This window comes from Microcaecilia unicolor, chromosome 1, assembly GCF_901765095.1.
Source record: "Microcaecilia unicolor chromosome 1, aMicUni1.1, whole genome shotgun sequence".
In the NCBI taxonomy this organism is placed as follows: domain Eukaryota; kingdom Metazoa; phylum Chordata; class Amphibia; order Gymnophiona; family Siphonopidae; genus Microcaecilia; species Microcaecilia unicolor.
In genome coordinates, this window is record NC_044031.1 from 341028674 (window position 1) to 341050082 (window position 21409).

A 21409-nucleotide genomic window follows, 5' to 3' on the forward strand; every position below is an offset into this window, starting at 1 on the left:
CCTTAGCGAATCGGTAAGGAACAGGCATGCATTAAGGAAAGGGAATGCAAATGAGCTGCTCGTTGTAGCTCACTTGCATTCTCTATTCCATCGTTAAACAGTCGGCTGGCCGAGCATGCGCAGAGCAGCCAATTGTTATGCTGGCTGCTCTGCACATGCCAAATACACCTCCCTGTGCCGCCCGAAGACGCGGCGCTGCTCACCCCCTCCGATGCGGCTCGATCAGTGCAGTTGAGGACGCCCATCCCCTCCAAAAAACATCCATTTTGGCCGTCATCCCCCCCCCCCCCCCCCGAAGACGCTGTGCTGCTCACCTCCTCCGATGCGGCTCGATCCAGAGGACAGTGCAGTTGAGGATGCCCATTCAAAAAAAACAAAACAAAACATCAATTTTGGCCATCATTCCCCCCCCCCCCCCCCCACCGCTATAATAAAAACGTCCCTTTTGGCTGTGCTTCACTCAGCTGACCTGGAAGTCTCTGGACCAATCACAACGCATTTAGCTGAGCTAAACGCGCTGTGATTGGCTCAGAGACTTCCAGGTCTCTCAGCTGAGTGAAGCACAGCCAAAAGGGACGTTTTTATTATTGCGGTGGGGGGGGAGGGGGGGGGGGAATGATGGCCAAAAAGTCTTTAGTGCATGCCAGGGTTTACTACTTGCTCGTTAATGGCTCGTTAAGTTTAGTGCATCTGTGAGTCAGTTTGCTGGGATAATGTGGGATATAAATGTCATAAATAGCTTCTCTGTTATTATTGTTGGACCAAGATTCAGTACCAAATATTGCTTTTGGTCACGTAGTTCTGGTCAATCTGTTCACAAAAGCTAACAGCCACTAGAGAGCCTAAGACAACATTGATCGCAGAAGACCAACTTGTGTGCCTAACTCAGTCTTGCTTGTTGACAAAAAAGCAATGTTACTTACCTATAAATAAGGCACACAATCCCTCCCACCTCCCTGAGAGCTGAATACCTGTTTTGACTTTTGGATCCAACTGAGATTGCCGCACACAGGAAAAAGGCTGAGCATGCTCTGAACTTTACGCTAATGTCCAAGTTCTGAGAGAGCAGTTCCATCCCAGAGTCATCAGATGATGTCATCCACTTGTGTACTTAATCAATCCTGCTGACTATGGAAAACATCTGTAACAGGTAAGCAATATGCTTCAGAAAAGGTATTTTGCATGTTGCTTTAAGTGATCTAGAAAAATGAACTGGGAATCTTGTGTCCCCACTGGCTAAAATCCAATATTGTTTATTTCCATTTCCCCCTATTCTGTAGGTAAGAATGTCAAGAATACACACTATTCACAATGAATTTAGTGAACAAATTAAATTTTAACTGCAATATCAGAGTGAAGATAAGGGACGATTAACTCTCTGGAAGTGATAACATAAGAAAATGAATTATTAAAACAAGTTCACAGTTAAAAAAAAAAGTCATGAAATTTATAAATTTTTATTATAATCTGAATATAAGTGACATTTAGGGAGGAAGTTATCAATATAGGCTACTGTTAATGTGTGTCATTTTACTGTCAACCCCTGTTATTAGTAACTAGGTCTCGCTGCATAAAATAGTAAAATAACCCATCTTAACAGTAGCACATGTTGCTAACTCCCCCCTTAAAGAGCAGAGAAATGACTATACACAGAACTTAACACTCATTTACATATAGGGTACATTTTTTTTTTTACAGAGTAAAGAAAAAGCTTAAAACTGTTAAATCAAATAAGGACATTACATTTCCATGATACATGTGGATACTGTGACACCATTTTATTAAAAACATAGTTTATATTTTTTGCTTTCATTTTTTTTTAACACTAAGATATACCAATACATTTCAAAAGCAGAGTAATGGCAGATTGGCTAAATATGTGCGTCTGCTGGCTACTCGTGTGTGAATGAGAAGAGCTCCTCAAGGTGTGCAAATGATGGGAAAGTAGATTGAATGCAATCACAAAATTACAGAACCGCCACCCAGTATGATTTGTCTGAAAATCATGTGACTACCATAATGGTTTTACACACAGTGCATAGTACAGGAGGCAGAAACCGATGGCAAATGCGGCTTTAACCATGCTTAATGACAGTGTACTTTGTTCAAGCGGCAAGCCGCAATAAAAATTCAACTGGTTAGGTTGAAAACATTAATAGGATTAAAATTGAACATCTAAGTTTGCTGGTAAAACTTCTATTTCATTGGCAATATCTATATCAAAAGTGTCTGTGGATGCATTTTTCATGCACTTCTTGGACATTCTAGCATACACGCACAGGACGCACCTCAAAATTCTCATCGTGCAATACTGGCTATATGCTGTTTATTCAGTTTATGAAAGTCATATAAAAATTATAGAGATGAATACCTATTCCAAAACTCTTTTCAATTAAAAAAAAATTTCCTAGAGCTGGTTTAGTGGATTAGTAAATTTTTGGGCAAAGTGCCAAAATGCCATCCACATCTCCATGGGAGATTTTAGTGTGCTGGAAAAGGGAGGGAGGCTACTCCTCCAAATGAAGAGCATGATGTGGGGATTGGGAGAGGAGGGCAAGTTGAAGGCCTCCAAGAATGAGAGAGAGAGAGAGAGAGAGAGAGAGAGAGAGAGAGACTGCTGTAATGAACCCTGCCATCAGGGAAACCTAATTTTCCCTGGTATGGCAATCCCCACATCGATGTCCAAGATGGTTCAACAGACCCACTCAAAAATGTGCATGTTGTCTGGGCCAATCATCACAAAAATATTTGTGGTGCCAACTTTTCAGATAGTCACACTGGGTGGAATGTATTCATGGCACCTGAGCTGGGAATTGCTGACCCTCGAGCTAAATTCATGCCACCCAAATCCTTACACGTTGAGTTCGGAAATCTATACTCAGGGTAGTGGATCCACATTTAACAATTCCGATAGAAGGTAGTATTTGTATAATCTGGAAATAGAACCTACATTTTCCTCCCAGCACTTTATAATAATTAAGAAAACTTGCAAGCGAGAACCCAACAAGTTTTGGAGGCATATAATGCATTTCAGCACATGACAGTTGCCCATTAATTACATTCTCTTAATTTATGTACATGAACACTGCTAGGCTTGAACATAATGTACAGAAAGAAACATGGTTATTTGGCACTTCCTTTTTAAACAGGAGGCACTTGCCTGGGTTACTTCAGTGAATGCCTTGCTTTGGCGTAATCTACCTATATAAATATAATGCCTTTCATTAATAAAATAAATTTGACATCTTCTCTCCTTTCTCCCTCTCAGCATGACAAAAGAGATATAATGATCACAGATACAGGCCTCTATGTACAACTAACATGCATAGTACCAATTAAGAAGCATTTCCAGCCATGAAATCTGTGTGCACACAGCTACACTTGTTCTAATGGAACAGATCGTGGTCTATCAAAGTGTACTAATACTATATATAAAAATAAAACTATGTATTGAAGAAAGCAATTGATTGAAACAGCTGTCTTGCTTAATGCAGTCTGTAGACAAAATGCCCCTTCTAAAACACTCAGCAATTAGTACTAGGTTACTATTCAAAAAGCAAAGGCCTGCATTCAAGCACTGTGACTCTGGTTTCTGCAGCAGGATCTGCTTGGCCAAGCCATTCTTTTCACCGGAAGGCAAGGTAGGCAATGTACTGCATGGCTTGTTTTGATATAGCTTCACCAAACGTTCAACTGTATTATATCTCCCTTTTGCACAAAAATGCCATAAACAGCCCCTACTGTTATGCAATCTAATGATAATACACAAACCAGTATGATATTAGAAACATTAGGCAATCTGATTAAAAAAAACCCAAACAATATAGGTTGGTTTGTCATGTTCAGAATATGCAGGTGACAGCAAAAAAAGTGTCAAATCGTGGGATAAAAATTCTTACACAGTATTTGTCACAGTGGAATACACAGTATTTGGCCATTTTTCACTGTGGAATACACATTTACGTATCTATGTGAAGTATACAGAATTCTGAAGCATAAATACAAAGAGTAAAAATGGCAGCAATTATTATACCTGCAATTAATGCCTTGAAAATCTGAAGGTAAACACACAGACACACACACACACACACACACACATATATGTGTGTATATGTATATATTGACATTTTTTACATTTAGTTTGGAGCATTAAATAAAACCACAAAATGGAAGGTATATTTGAAGCATCAGTTCTGAGTAGTTTAACAAGGCACAGGAAATTTGAAATATTGCTTCTCATCCTGAGAAACGCAGCTATGAAGGCGCAAACAAGTTGTAGGTGATACAGTTTTAGTGGACTGACTTCATCCAACTATAACTAGTTTTCAAGAGCTTGAACCAACTTACAACTTGTTGGCTGACCTCTTGGAAATACACTACACTGTCCTGAGAAACATCAGAATGGTGATACCTGATAAATTCTTTCACCTGCAGAGAAAAAAATCTTGCAATATTTGAACTATACTGTAAATCAGACACGAGTAATAAACAATGGGGTGAATATTTAGTTAGTACATTGACTGTAATTTAAATGGCAAGGGGTCACAGTTTAAAGTAATGCGTCTATATTCAGCATCACTACAGGTACAACTAGTGGCACTGAATTCACTGTGCTGGCTCTATACACTTACCCCCTGAATGCATACATGGCGCCTAAAAATATGCACGGAAATTGAAGCGTATTCTATAACAATGTATATAACTCAATTGGTTAACTAGCTAATCAGTGCTTTTAATTGGATGGTAACAAAACTAATTGGCACTGAGATTTACGTGCACAACTTTCTAAGTGTATTCTACAACGTGGTGTGCCTAAATTCTAAGTCACATAGTTGAAAAGGTGTGGCATGGGCGTTTATAAAATCTATGCACATTATTACAGAATACACCCGATCTGCACCTAATTTAGGCATTAGGATTTACACCAAGTAAAACATGGTCTACATGGGTGTGACCAAACTTAGTCATGTGGCGAGCCGCTCGACGTATTCTATGTACCGCGTGAAAATTTAAGCCTATTCTATTTTTTTTACCGTGTGAATTTTTCAGATGCTATATACAGAATCTAGCCCTCAGGGGCGACATTCATACCTTATCCAGACAGAAGCTGAATATCACCACTATCTGGATAATTTAACAGCTCACCCTTGCTCCACCCTCCTGCCCCTTCACTATACACATAGGGCTGGATTCTGTAAATGGTGCTGAAAATTCAGCACCGAAAAAAATTGGAATGGAGCAGTATTCTATAATGGGCATTCCAGGATTGGCATCCTTTATAGGATAGTGTGTAGCCCGGGCGCAAGGATTTACACCAACTGAAACCTGGTGTAAATTCTGGCACATAGGTTAGGCAAAGATTCCTGGTATTCAATAATAACATGCACATCTTTAGTGAATGCCACTGACCCGTCCATGCCCCTCCCATGGCCATCCCTTTGAGTTGCTCACTATAAGATGTGCAAACGGATCTTTATAGAATAGTGCTTAGTAAGATGCACACATAAATAAAAAATTGTTGCCAATTAATGTCAATAATTGTTTGCAATTAGCACTAATTGGCTCATTAGGATACAATTTGCACATGGAAATTTGATTCCCATTTATAGAATCTAGCCAATAATATCAGGCTGTTTAGCTTGATACGATCTATATAAGGTCCAAAAATCCACAGACAGCGAAGCTAAACACTCGCCAGCCACCACTAAACGCATAACTTCTTTTCAACATCAGCCCAAATATTTTTTGTCTTCCCCTCACTTTTCAGCATGCTATCGTTCTTTAGTCTTACTCACATCTTTAAATCAAAAAACGTCAGCACCCAAACCTCTCACCATCACAATGCATAGCACCTCTTTTTGCACCACCACATAGTTCAATCAAAGAGACTGAAGGAGATCAGCCTGAGTCATCCAGTCTTTGGAAACCAGCACCCCCATCTACTTATTTGAAGAATTCAACCTGCACATACCTTCTTTAGACAACATACATTTCCCTCTGACAGTTCCTCACTAAAATCCATCTCACACAAAAGATGAAGGGAAAAATAAATGACTGGATAGTAAAGGGGCGGCCTGAATATGTCATTTAGGATAATGAAACCACTTGGTACCATTCTAAAGAGCTGAACTGCAAAACGTTACATTTAAATCTGTCATGGAAGAGGGTGGGGGGAGGATAGGTACATCTTGATGGGGTAATAAATGTTGGAATAAAATTCGCAAATGCTGCATGTTAGTTAGCAATTGTTGTATAGTTAGATCGAGGTTGGATGGACGTTATATGCAGAGCCTGTATGACAATGTTTATGTTGCTGCAATGTCAATAAAAACCGTTTAAACATAAATCTGTCATGGATTCCACTGTAGGCAAGTGAGGGGAGGGGAGTTGGAGGAGGCGTTTTGGTTTGTTAAAATGGTGTTTTCCTTCCTGTAATCCTGATAAAATACATCCAACGTAATATGTTCTTCATCCTCCAAGGCAGGGTGGCTTATGAACTAAGAAGATTTGCAAAAATCACAAACAACTTTCTCGAAAATGAAATGATGTGTATTGTCTATCCTGAAATAGGTACTTTTTCTTCTGTTGACATCAATAATTATTTCCAGGGAATGGTCAGATTTACAATGTTCCCAATACACCATTCTCTAGGGTCTGAAAAGGTTAAGTGAGCTCTGGACCGAGTCCATACATAGTAGGATGTATTTTAATTTTTCTTCTGAGAACCAATCATGACTTTTGATACAAAGTTCACAATCGCACTAGCCGGCTGCTCTGGATCATGTTCTGCAAACAGGTGACAAATATTTTCATTGGTGCTGCCTTGCTTTCGTGCAATAAATCCAAAAACTCTGCAGAAGCAAAAACACGCAATAGTGAGTGTGAGAAAAATCTCAGCCAAGGTTTGAGGGAAATTCATTTTTTTCACTTGATGTGTGAAAGCTGAGTTAATGGCACAGTGCTGACTGACCGGTATAGTAGCTGTCAATTCACTAGCACAGTGGTTCCCAAAGCTGTCCTGGGGGAATCTCCAAACCTGCCGAGGGGTGGGGGGGGGGGTGGGAGGTGGGAGATTCCTCAGGCCCGGTTGACCCAGCGGCATGGGGAGCCAGGGCTTTTCCACTTTGGGCTTGGGCCCACCCAACTGTAGTACCTTGAATGGCTGGTGGGGGTACCCAAGCCCCACCAGCCAAATAGCTCCGAAGCCTGAACCTCCCCTGGTGTAAGGAAATTGGCAGCATGATTTCTAGCAGCTGAAGCTGGCATTCTGTGCATGCTCAGTTCACACGCATGAACTGAGCATGTGCAAGGAGTGCTGGCGTTGGTGGTTAGAAAGCATGCTTCCGACTTCCCTTACACCAGGGGAGGTTCGGCCCGCAGAGCTATTTGGCTAAGAGGGTTTGGGCATGCTCGCCAGCAAAAGCAATAATTTTAATGAGGGGGAGGGGGGAGAAGAATGGAGTCGGGGAGAGAGCAAAAAGGAATGGGTGGCCTCAGAGTTCCCCCCACCCCCCCATGGGCTGCTGGCTACACCCCTGCGTTTCCTGACTGATGGTGCAGCATGGTGGTGGGGAGGCTCAGGAGTGTTTGCCAGGGCCTGCTTTTATCTCTGGGAATCCCAGCCAGTCAGGGTTTCAGGATATCCAAAATGAATATTCATGAGTTAGATTTGCATGCAATGGTGGCAGTGCATGCAAATGTAACTCGTGAAGATTCATTATGGATATCCTGAAAACCTGACTGGCAGGGGAGCCCCCAGGACAGGTTTGAGAACCACTGCGCTAGCATATACACACACATTAAACATAACGTGAGGCTAAAAAACAAACACTAAATAGTTACTGCAAAGATCTGCATTAACGAATAGAAGTGTTAGCCATCAAGTAAATGCATTATTGCATAAACTGAAGGGAGCAGGGACAAGACAGATGGACACAGTTATGTGGGAAAACCTTACATATTTATCACCTCTGATTACTGTTCTGAGGATCATTCAGATTTCAAGACTTTTCTCACATGGATATAATAAGGAAACAAAGACTGAAATCAAATGTATAGACTGAAGTAGATTCTACGGCAACATTTCTTTGGCAATAAAGTGGTACATAAGCAAAATAACTCACATGTATGCAAATTAAATACTGAAAATTTATTTTAAATAATAAAAGTAAAGAGGTCGATATTCAAACTGTTTAACTGGGTGGAAGAGGCTCCTGTTCAGTTCAATTGTGCTGGGTGGCCCAGGAGCCGATATCCAGTTGCACTTACCAGGTTCACTCAAAAGGCAGTCCCAACTCTGCCCAGTTAGCTACATGGGTACAGCACTGAATACCGGCCATAGCCATATAACTTCTGAATGCCACCAAAGACTGGTATTCAAGGCCAGAGCCCAGCAGCGAATATCCAGGTCTAATTAATTAATTCACTTAGATTTATAATCCACCCTTACCCAGAGTGCAGAACAAGCATTAGATACATAATCATTAATACGAACAACACATTTTGGAATTTCCAGTATAGTGGTGCGTAAATCTTTTTAAGTAAAATCATGATCCCCATGGTGCTTCTAGGTGGTTTGGGAAAGGTGGCCTGTGACTGATCCCCACAGAATTTTTTATGTTTCTAGTCTTTATAGCCAAGTTCATCTCAAACCTGGGAAAGGGAAGACTTATGTCTGTATCTAGTAGAGTGTTTGATTCTGTTTGTGTGTTTGATTACCTTTGTTCTATTCCAGTACTTCTATACCGCATTAACCATATACTTCAAAGCGGTTTACAGCAAGACTAAATATCTCAATCAAATATGAATTACAACTTTCAATCAAATTAGATTAGTATACAAATAAGTTTTCAAGGCTTTACGAAAAAGACTATAATTAGATATCAATTTTATAGATACTAGTATACTATTCCATATTTTTGGGCCTTGAAATGAGAAAGAATGTTCCCAAATGGATTTCTTTCATTTTTCTTATAGATAGAATAGAGTGTCACGATTTTTTTAAACTTCTCAAATGTCTACTTAAACTTGAAGATGGTACCAAATGCCCTACCATTACTGAGTTCATGCCATAAATACATTTATATATTTAACAAGCAATTTTAAATTGAATATGCAATTCCACTCTTAACCAAATTTTCCAAAAGAGGACTGACTTCACTAAATTTTCCCAAACCGTAAATCAATCGAGCAGAAGTATTTTGCAAAAGCTGAAGGCGACGCAGTTGTTGTTGGGATTTATGCCAAGTAACACAGCCTACACGGATGCGACCAAATCTGGTTGCATGGAGAGCCGCTCGGCGTATTCTATATACTGTGAGGAACTTTAGGCCTATTCTATAAAATTGATGTGTACTTTAAAGAATATACTAGCACCTAAGGGAGTAATTCTATGACAGAGCACCTACTATAGGCAATGGTTCTGGTGCCTATTTTATGGTTTATGGCTTTTTAGGTGCTTAATATACCACCTTTAGTACAAAGCACACCAAAGTGGATTACATCATAAAATTTTAAGCTTATTCTTTAAAGAAGCAGTTGCCTCCTTTTTTTTACAGAAATACTACAGGAAGTGGCAGGGAACAGGTACACATCAAGGCATACTCTTACGCACTATAGCTGGTGTAAATGCCCACACCTGGATGTACGCATGATTGTACATTGTATATCACAGAGGCCATGGCAAGGTGCAAACCATCTATATTACTAGTTTTTATTTTTGTATAGCTATTTTGCATTTCTTGAGCTGGGAGCAGACCTGGAATGGCAAGACAACTAGAAATGTATTTTTTTTTCTGGTAATTACCCTTCTAAGGCTGTAGAAATTTGTAGTTTGACATTTGGCCTATGCTAACTTGTGATAAGCAACCAAGAGCCAGAGATTCCTATGACTAAGGACACCTGCAGTATCCAGATAAACTATCAAAAGGAGAAGTGGGTTTGGGTGAAATTGTAGCTTCAGCAAGAGGGAGTGGGCACTGTCATAGTGACTATGCATAACTGGGATATAGGTCCATCATTATCTAATGAAAACGTATGCTTATGTAAATGAGAAGCCCTAACTGTCCAGGCAATGAGGGAATAAATGATAGGAGTTGGAAGATGGTAGAAAGAGCTGGAATAGGCTTCACCATAAAAGGAAATAGAATGTTCTGGAAAGATGCATATTCATTAGGTAGGAAGGGTAATTAAAATAATAAAGAAAGGAAGAAAAAGGTATATAAGAGGACACAGAACTGAGGATGAGGAGCCTCAGTGTGTCTATACTAGCAGGTGGACATATTGCCATTTCCCAGGGAAAACTCTGTTTATTTGCTACATATTATTTTCTATTGGGGTTTTTATTTTCTTTAATATCTGAATAATTACTTATTGGCTTCTTTATATTGGCTTTTTTGAATAAACATTTATTAAGTCTAATACTTATTTAGTAGCCAGAGTTTTTCTTGCCTGGGGGAGAAAGGATTTACTCGAAGGTTCACCCTCTAGGAGACCTCCACAAGGCTACTCTTGTCTCTGAGGCAAGGGGAGTGCAGCATAATTAGAGAATCCTATAATTCAAGCATGGCCATATGCACTCCCTCACTGGCAAACTAAGCACCATCAAAATGTGATGTATGTTTTCCTAGTAGCTGCTATTCTATAAGAGCTCCTTTACATGCTTAAGTATCCAATTATGTAAATGACTAGAATACTACCATTTACTTGCATTCTTGTTGTCTAAAAGTAGAATTACCCCATAACCCTGGAATTCTATATATCGTGCCTTAATTTCCGTGTGGAAATCGAAGAGTATTTTATAACAATGAATGTAACTTAATTGTTTAACTAGCTAATCAGCACTGTTAATTGGATGTTAACAAGCAATCAGCATTAATTGCATTAAAATTTACGTGCCCAACTTGCTAAGCGTATTCTGTAAAATGGTGCACGTAAATTCCAAATCACAGAGTTGAAAATGGGGTGTGGCCATGGGCAGGGCATTTTTAAAATCTATGCGCGTTGTTACAGAATACATCCACTCTGCGCCTAATTTAGACGTTGGGATTTACACCAAGTAAAACATGGTGTACAAAGGCTGTGAGTAAATTTGGTCACATAGAGAGGCACTTGGTGTAATTCTATATACCATGTAGAAATGTAAGCCTATTCTATAAATTTTAGGCGTACTATAGAGAACATGCTTAGGTGTATTTTTTTTCTGCGCAGAATTTCAGACACCATATATAGAATCTAGTCCTGAATGGTTCCATACGTACTCACCCATTTGAAATGGATGACCACTATATTAAATTAGTGCATAACCTTTGCTAGCCAGAGAACCAAAATAGTAAATACGCTGTCAAAGAAATGTACTAATGCAAGAAATGGAACCTAAAGGAATGTGTTTGGTTTTTTTTCTTTACTCCTTTGCCCTCCAAACCAGGTTTCTCCCTTACTTTTAATAGACTTTCCCCTCTCACTGTCCCCAGTCATTGTAGCAATGGCTCTGAGGTTGGAAACCAAGAATTAAACCACCTTTCTGTGTCCTGATTTTCAAATTTGGCTACCAGTTGTCCACTACAATGTCTCTACTACTCCCAGAGGCTGTGAATGCTAACCTCCACAACATCCCCAGCTCTGGTCAACCCTATGTGCAGAGGACCCAAACCAGGTACTGAGGCCCTTGGAACTGCTGCTTAGTCACCATGCTGGTCCATGTTTTTCCTATCTCTTGTCTCTTGAAAGTCCAGCTTCTTCACATAAGCACATTAACATTAAAACAATAAGGCAGAAAAATCATAGTCAACTTACTTTGCAGAAAGTCCATCTTTAGTCCACCTGTAGCATTAAGAAGCAGAGAAGCAGGGGGAGGAGGACGACAGGGTGGAGGAAACAAATAAAGAAAAATGAGGATTTGGTTTATTACTACAACAATCAATAATGATTTCAAGTAAAGTCGCCTTACTTCCTCTCCTGTGGATCCAAAGCACAGAAAATGACAGTGTTCACAGGGTAGTGCCTCCGGAAGAAGAGCCTAGTGAGAGAAGAGCAGAAGGCTTAGTCAGATCACTGGCAATGACGGTACCATTAGAAATATCAAAGTGCGGTAAAGTTCACGACACAACTTCAGATTACACATTAGGGGTGAATATGTCAAAACCTTAGATATATACTACATCGGAGTGGTATGGCTATTTCATTCCGAACACACAGATGTAACAATCAAATGCTAGATGCCCAAATGTAATATTTATGTATCTAAACCTGCACTGTATTTTTAACCAAGTAAATCTCTGCATTTCTTGGTATCTCTTGAGTTTGTAGAAGAGTCTTAAGGGTCTCTTTTGTTTGAGTGCATTAAGCAGTTAAAGCGCACTGTTAGTGCACAACGGCAGTAACTGTTCCTTGCTGGAATGACAGAGGGGCCCTTTTACTAAGCTGTGTAGGCGCCTACGTGCACCCAACGCGTGCCAATTCGAAACTACCACCTGGCTACCGCATGGCCTGGGAGGTAATTTCATTTTTTATGTGCATCCAGCACGCACACCAGAAAATATTTTATTTTCCGGTGTGCGGTGCTAACTGGGTGGTAATCGGCAATGTAGGCACGCTGACAATTACCACTAAGTCAATGGGTGGCGGTAAGGTCTCAGGCCCAAAATGGACGTGCGCCAATTTTCATTTTGGCACACGTCCATTTTCAGTAAAAAAAAAAAAAAAAAAAAAAAGGCCTTTTTTGCAGGCGCACTGAAAAATGGACCTAAGCACATCCAATACACGTCTACAACAGCTTCACGTTTACTTAATACATCCACACATCATTTATTGTGCTCTATGGTATGACGGAATGCAAGCCCCACCCACTGTACACGTTTTTCAGTAATTATTTCATTTCGGATTTGCCCCATCGTTTTTTAATTAGTATGGATGTCTGCATAGTGAATTTTAACATCTTCCCTTCCCCCCTTTTTTTATACATTTGTTTATTGACATTGACGGTTTCTCTGACGTCACTGTTTTTTAATTTTCGCACTATTTTTCTGATTTAACCACTCCTGTGCAGCCCGATCGCCCTAACACTTCAATCGTTTTTCTGCAGAGTGCAGTGTAAGATGGACTGCTTTTGAAACGGTCTTTTTCAAGGTATGTTTTTCTGCGATACTGGCAATGTTTGACATAGTAGCGCTATGGATATTAGCATTCCTACGTGCCCTCTTTTTTCCGATATGGACAGGCACATCATGTTTGCTTTAAATTCAATTACAAACAGTATGTTTCTCTGTGACACTGGCGATGTCTGACATAATCAGCGCTATGGATATTAGCTTTCTTCACGTAATCTTTTTTTGATATGAACAGGCATATCATGTTTGTTTTAATTACACACTGTTTTCTTCCGCTATACACTGGTCTGGCAATTATGGAGGATCGTTTTTTAAGTTTTCGTTAGCTTTGTAGATATTTGGTAAGGATGGCCAGAGACAAACATTGTCTTAAGGTGGATCGTCATCTAAGCACTTGTATTTTCTTATTTTTTCTTTTGTTATTTGCAGACCCATTTTAAGCTCTTGTCTACAGCATTTGCATTTGTGATCTGAGGTTAGTCTTTTATTCTTTTACATTATACCTGTTTTTTTTTTTTATTTGATTCATCATTTTTTTTCTACAGATTTTTTTTATAACATCAATCCATGATTTCACTTCATAGGTGATCTCAGTTACAAGGTCAGTCTTTCCCACATTATATACAGACCCATGTATGTATATATAAAATAACATTGTTCATATTTTAAGCTTTATGATTTTCAAGACAGTTATGACAGGTGCTCTATATATGTGTCCAACTCCATATTCTATATATGGAATTTCTATTATAGGCCGTTACATGTAACATTTTTTAAAATATGATTTTTGTTATGCATGGTAAATCAGTTTGATATTTGACATCTCATAAATGTTTCTCTTCTTTGTATATTATGTTTATGTATATTTTATTCATGTTTTTATTTATTGTTTTTGTTTATAGACTCCTGGTGTAGGCCTTTTGGCCGAAACACAACGTTGTGTCGAGTCATTGTTTATGTGAAATTGTTTTATTATCATTTATTTGAAAATTATTAAATACGGTTTATTTTAAAACTTCAGTTTGGTTCTAGTTTTTGGATAGCCTGGCTCATATTTCCACCTTTTTTATTTTCATTACAACAGTGCAAGTCATTTTTTGGCGCAACTTAGTAGAAGGACCCCAGAATGTGCTAATTTGCATGTGAACTGCATGCTGTGTTAGAGGGCAGGAACTGGGTGGAGAATGGGCATGGATTGTACACTGCAGTTGGTGAATCGTGCTATTAAAGGGCAATTCTGTAAAGCAGGCTCACATATTTATCTGCTCCTTGCATGCGTAACTACATAGAATATTAGCAGTGTGTGCAACCTGTGACGCTGCCAGCAGGGTGCCTAAGCACTATTCTGTAACAGCGTGTAACTGGCATAGTGTGTACATGCAAGCGAGCATACATGTGGGTGGCGCTTCCACACAGGAGGTCGTTTTAGAAGGGCTATTCACATTTGAGATGTGCATAAACCAGCACTTAAACATCTATTCTACATAAACTTGAAAAACCTAAGTGCATGTAAATGGAAAAGGGACATGGTCTGGATGTGTTTTGGGCAGGGGCGTAGCCAGACCTCGATAGGAGGGGGTTCAGAGCCTGAGGTGGGGGGCACAGTTTAGCTCGCCGCCAGGTACTTTTGCCGGTCTTCTTCAGTGCCAGTCTCTGGCGTGTTCGCTGATCTGTTTCTGCAAGTCCTGATTCCTGACATCCTGCAGAAACAAATCAGCGAACGCGCCAGAGACCGGCGCTGAAGACGACTTCGGCTGGCGGGGGTTGGGGACCCCCACCAGCAAAGGTACCTGGTAGCGGAGGGTCGACGGCGGGAGGAGGGTCGAAAGTGGCATGGGAGGGGTGGCAGGTTGAAAGAAGAGGGGGCCAGGGCTAAATCTGTGGAGGCCCATGCCCCCGTGGCCCCACCTAGCTATGCCCCTGGTTTTGGGTAGGTCTAGGGTGTGCCTAGAAGAAACATGCTTATTCCCCATTTCACACAGAGGAATAAATGACAATGTTCTAACCAAAGCACCGGGATTTACCTCTGCTACCAAGCACATTTAGGTTTTGGCAAAGTGCTTCGATTGAGCAGAACTGCACTATAGAAATCCCACAATGTTTTTTGTCCCCCCTCCAATCCAAAAAGCTAAACTGGTAAGGGATACCAGTCTCTGTGACAGCATCAGAAAAAAAAACATTTATATTTCTACACTGGTTAAGATAAACATGTGAGTACTGGCTGTTCTACAACATAAACATGTACAACACATACATGGTTATGTATTGGTTTTCAACCCATTGAAATTTTACACTTTTTTTTCTAAAGTAGATATTTATACTGCACACACTCACCCCCAAATTCTATAAAAGTCGCTAAAAACTGAGTGTACAAATTTGGTCATGCACCCAATTTGCATATGCAAGTTAACTGAACAAGCAAATTAGTATCAATAATTGGGCCCTATCAATTATCAGTGCATAAATTAGGAATTATGCATGTAAATTTAGGCACCGAGATTGGTCCAAAAAGACGGCGCGGCCATGAGAGGGTCATGGGTGGATCTGGGGCATTCCTTTAATTTAAGCACGTTAAAGAGGATTTGCGCCTAATTCAGGCACGGAGATTTACACCAAGATTTTGCTGGTGTAAATGTTCGTGGTTTCCAGCGCTAAGTGCTATTCTATAATTGGCGCCTAACTTTAAGCTGTTTATAGAATAACGCTAAGTGCTATTTTTCGGCACCGATTTTTTTAGGTACTATTTATAGAATTTAGCCCTAAGTGCATGAACATCTATTATGCCTGTATTTTAGAATAGCCTCTACGTCAGCAGAGTCTGTTCTACGTCCGTTCAAAATGGGCTGATAACTTACAGACCTACTGTAAGTTACATATGTCCATTGCACATTTACACGCCCACAGTTATGCCAGCTCTATGGCTGGTGTAACCGCGTGTACATAAATATAAAGATGTGCCAACACCAGGATACACTAGAATGCTATAATGGAGCCTGGGTCCCGAGATGCCGTTGTAGAACAGGATTCCTACCGCACACTCTCAGGACACCTAAATGGCTGGTAAAGAGGCAATGTTTTTTTTAAAATTTAATTTTGAGGTTTTTAGTAATATTTTAACTCCGGGTGATTGTATCAATCTTTTACCTAATTTGATGTTTCTCGCCTTGAAACTTTAAATTAAGAGAGTTGGCGAGAGAAAAGTCTCTGATAGCATAGAATACCACAGCAGTAGTTGCAAATTAAGCCAGTGCCAGGCAGATGTCTAAGGTCTGGGCCCTGAAAATGGCAAGGACAAATCAAGATCAAGAATGCATATGCATATCATATGCTATGAGTTTATCTTGTTGTGCAGTGTGGATGGATCGTACAGATCTTTATCTGCCATCAACTACTATGTTACTATATTAGATAGTAAGGATCCTGAAATTTAAGGATAGAGTAGCCCAGTGTACTTAGTGGAGGTACCTCCTCCAGATCATATACAGTATTTATTAAGTACTCAAAAGCACAAATGTGAATACATGAAGCGTGGAAAACCCCCCACAAAAGATATAAACTCCCATTTACCCATCTCCAAGCAAAACGTTTTTAAAAAGAGAATACAAAACTATTCTGAGATTCTTTTTAAGGTGGAAATGCCATTTTAGCATACCCCTCAAATACTTTTGTCTACAGACACCACTGGTTACCTGGGCAAAATCATTTAAAAGCACTCTCTATGCAGACCAATTGTATTGTTTCAAAGTTTTGAAATTATGAGAGTTCCTGTACATTTGGTACCATGTGAGGGCAGTTTTAAAAAGCCATCTACCTGTATAAATTGTTACTTACATGAGCCATTCTATATATAGATATTTGTTTTCCATGGTGCACACATTTTACCTGCTTTTATGTGTAGGTGTTCATGGAGGGAAGGGGGTGGGGGTTAGGGCAGGAGCGGCAATAGCATGTACAGTTTTGCGTTGTTTTTTTTAAACACCAAAGCAAAACAGCAAAAGTAGAGGCTGACAAATGCGCAAACCAATAGGGAGATAATATCAAAAACCAGTTTATTCAGAATATTCATATCAAGGACCTGACACGGTCTGTGTTTCAGCGCCAAAGCACCTGCCTCAGGGGTCACAAACAACTTTCTCTGAGAAGAAGCTGATTGGCTTGAATAATTCCTTTATGTATGCACAAGTTAATCCACAGAGAGAACAAAAGACCAGCCAACCGATCAGCAAACACCATGATCGTTTTTCTTAGTTCAAAAACATTTCATTGATTTTAAAGATAATACAACCAGTAATATAAAATAAATACAACAATAATAATGCATACCATAAAAGAAGGGTATACCCAATACAATGGGAATTGGAGAGGAGATATCATTAGATATTACAATAAAGGCATCATGACACCAAAGATGAAAGACTGAAAAAAGCTGCTAGAGTCATCATTTAAGCAGAAAAAAAAGGGAAACAAGTTTCCTGTACTAAAGTGACTCTCATATAATGAAATACCGGCACAAAGGTAGAATTAGAGTTGGCAAGGAATTTCAACTCATCTTTAGTTCTTGGATCCAGGTCCGAAGAGTGTTGGGGTCGGTGCAATTCTGGTGTGGAACATGCATTCAGGCTGGGTAAAGATGATCAAATTGGGCCTTGATGTCCTTAAGGTCTTGCCTTACAGATAAGAAAGCTTTATAGGCAGCCAAGTCAGGGACGATGATTATCTTCAGACCTTGATGAAGTAGCGATGATTTACTCTTGCCTGCCATTAAGATCTGCAAAGCAAGAGGGTAACAGAGAATTTTTGCAACAATGGGCCTAGGATATTTTGCGCCCGGTTGCAATCTAGAAGGAATACGATGGGCCAATTCAAATTGCAGTGGAATATTAAATTCAATTTCCAGAAATTTGAGCAGCTAGGCTTCCAAACAAGAAATCAAGTCGGAACTTTCAGCCCCTTCAGATAAGCCGAGGATGTGGATGTTATTCCATTGGCTCCTTTTAGCGAGATCCTCAAGGTATTCTTCCAGCTTACCAATTGCCGAGGAATTGAAATGCAATTGAAAAAGAGCTGATTCTACCATGGATACACGAGAGGTAAGTAATTTTGATATTAGGAAGCAATCTGGGAGTGAATCGTTTCCAGCTCCAGGTTTATATTATGACATATAGCCATGTAGTTGTGCAACATTTCTTTTATACTGTGTACCTCAAGCATCACAAGGTCTTTGCCTATGAGAGTTCTGCCATGACCGTTTGACTTGTCCTATGAGGGCGGATTTGATTTAAGGCATTTCAGGCCAGAAGCAACATTAAATTGTGCATCTGAATTGCTTTTCTTCATTGCTAGAATGTTAATGTAGAAGAAGAAATAAGAAAAAATAGACTGTTGAGATGAAGTGAAAATATGGGTTGAGTATTGTGAGAAAGTCTTGGGAGCACAGCAATCAAGCAGCCAACACGTTTGAGCATCAACTGGAAGTCCCGTTATTATTTTTCACATAAAAAAAAACAAACCAAACACACTACCTCTCTGCTTAGGCAATTTTCATATGGAAAATATATGTGTACTGTCTTTGAGAACTGGTGCATAAGAACATAAAAACATAAGAAAGGCCATACTGGGTTAGACCAATGGTCCATCTAGCCCAGTATCCTGCTTTCAGCAGTGGCCAATCCAGGTCACAAGTATATGGCAGAAACCTAAATAGCAGCAACATTCCATGCTACCAATCCCAGGACAAGCAGTGGTTTCCCCTTGTTTAACTCAATAGCAGACTACGGACTTTTCCTCCAGGAACTTGACCAAACCTTTTTTAAACCCAGGTACAATAATGCTGTTACCAAATCCTCTGGCAGCGAGTTCCAGCACTTAACTATTCTTTGAATGAAAAGATATTTCCTCCTATTTATTTTAAAAGTATTTCCATGTAACTTCATTTAGAGTCCCCTAGTCTTTGTACTTTTTGAAAGAGTAAAAAAATTGATTCACTTCTACTCATTCATAGTTTTGCTTCTTAACTCCTTCCTAATAAAGGTTTTACAGATTCAGTTGGCCTATGATCTTTTAGGGGAGCAATTCTCTACATCAGTGCCTCTTTTTAGGTATTGTAAACTCCCTGGTGGCAGAGCAAGGTATTAAAATGATGGTACCAAATATGTCACAGTGTTTCCCCAAAATGACAACACCAACCAGGGAGTTTAACAATAAAAAGAAAATATTTTTTTATTAGTTGAATTATATTTAAATTGCAAATTTAACATATGTATTTCAATTACAGGTTTGCAACAGAAATCAGTTTAGTCTCTAGAAACATTGAGAGCATTTTCAGATAAGTATAAATATTAGTTACAGTGGGGGAAATAAGTATTTGATCCCTTGCTGATTTTGTAAGTTTGCCCACTGACAAAGACATGAGCAGCCCATAATTGAAGGGTAGGTTATTGGTAACAGTGAGAGATAGCACATCACAAATTAAATCCGGAAAATCACATTGTGGAAAGTATATGAATTTATTTGCATTCTGCAGAGGGAAATAAGTATTTGATCCCCCACCAACCAGTAAGAGATCTGGCCCCTACAGACCAGGTAGATGCTCCAAATCAACTCGTTACCTGCATGACAGACAGCTGTCGGCAATGGTCACCTGTATGAAAGACACCTGTCCACAGACTCAGTGAATCAGTCAGACTCTAACCTCTACAAAATGGCCAAGAGCAAGGAGCTGTCTAAGGATGTCAGGGACAAGATCATACACCTGCACAAGGCTGGAATGGGCTACAAAACCATCAGTAAGACGCTGGGCGAGAAGGAGACAACTGTTGTTGCCATAGTAAGAAAATGGAAGAAGTACAAAATGACTGTCAATCGACAAAGATCTGGGGCTCCACGCAAAATCTCACCTCGTGGGGTATCCTTGATCATGAGGAAGGTTAGAAATCAGCCTACAACTACAAGGGGGGAACTTGTCAATGATCTCAAGGCAGCTGGGACCACTGTCACCACGAAAACCATTGGTAACACATTACGACATAACAGATTGCAATCCTGCAGTGCCCGCAAGGTCCCCCTGCTCCGGAAGGCACATGTGACGGCCCGTCTGAAGTTTGCCAGTGAACACCTGGATGATGCCGAGAGTGATTGGGAGAAGGTGCTGTGGTCAGATGAGACAAAAATTGAGCTCTTTGGCATGAACTCAACTCGCCGTGTTTGGAGGAAGAGAAATGCTGCCTATGACCCAAAGAACACCGTCCCCACTGTCAAGCATGGAGGTGGAAATGTTATGTTTTGGGGGTGTTTCTCTGCTAAGGGCACAGGACTACTTCACCGCATCAATGGGAGAATGGATGGGGCCATGTACCGTACAATTCTGAGTGACAACCTCCTTCCCTCCGCCAGGGCCTTAAAAATGGGTCGTGGCTGGGTCTTCCAGCACGACAATGACCCAAAACATACAGCCAAGGCAACAAAGGAGTGGCTCAGGAAGAAGCACATTAGGGTCATGGAGTGGCCTAGCCAGTCACCAGACCTTAATCCCATTGAAAACTTATGGAGGGAGCTGAAGCTGCGAGTTGCCAAGCGACAGCCCAGAACTCTTAATGATTTAGAGATGATCTGCAAAGAGGAGTGGACCAAAATTCCTCCTGACATGTGTGCAAACCTCATCATCAACTACAGAAGACGTCTGACCGCTGTGCTTGCCAACAAGGGTTTTGCCACCAAGTATTAGGTCTTGTTTGCCAGAGGGATTAAATCTTATTTCCCTCTGCAGAATGCAAATAAATTCATATACTTTCCACAATGTGATTTTCCGGATTTAATTTGTGATGTGCTATCTCTCACTGTTACCAATAACCTACCCTTCAATTATGGGCTGCTCATGTCTTTGTCAGTGGGCAAACTTACAAAATCAGCAAGGGATCAAATACTTATTTCCCCCACTGTATATAAATCATTTAAATACATTCAATTTTGCAACACACTAGATTCTTTAAAGTTTCTTTTCTCCTGTCTTTCAGATTTCCAGAGACCTTCAAGGATCTCAACATGTAAGTTTTCCTCTACTCTTTTTTTCCTTCTTTTAGTTATCTCTCACTTATTGTTCAGGTTTCCTTTACTATTTTCTCTTATGTGCACTTTTTAAAATAGTTTCAGTCACTTAGCTGCTCTCTTTGTTTTCTCTCTCTGGCTCTCTTGAACGGTGGGGGTGCCTTTTCATTCAGGTGATGATCTCCAGCATCAACTTTCTTCTAGTCATGCAAGGCGCAGTGCCCCGAAGGGTGCACGGAGCCAAAAATAATATGGCGCCG

At 40.1% G+C, this 21409-nt stretch overlaps 1 protein-coding gene across 2 annotated transcripts in view; it reads right to left on the reverse strand.

The window, feature by feature from the left end:
* Positions 1-5765: 5765 nt before the first annotated feature.
* The window catches only part of TNS3 (tensin 3), a 1051445-nt gene continuing 1035801 nt past the window's right edge, over positions 5766-21409 (reverse strand). For both annotated transcript variants that reach the window (XM_030209265.1, XM_030209274.1), the window contains 3 exons: positions 11948-12016; positions 11794-11820; positions 5766-6851 (listed from right to left, as the gene is read on the reverse strand). In XM_030209265.1, coding sequence (XP_030065125.1) covers positions 6707-6851; positions 11794-11820; positions 11948-12016 — 241 coding nt within the window. In that variant the 3' untranslated portion in view covers positions 5766-6706. The remainder of the gene's footprint in view (positions 6852-11793; positions 11821-11947; positions 12017-21409) is intronic.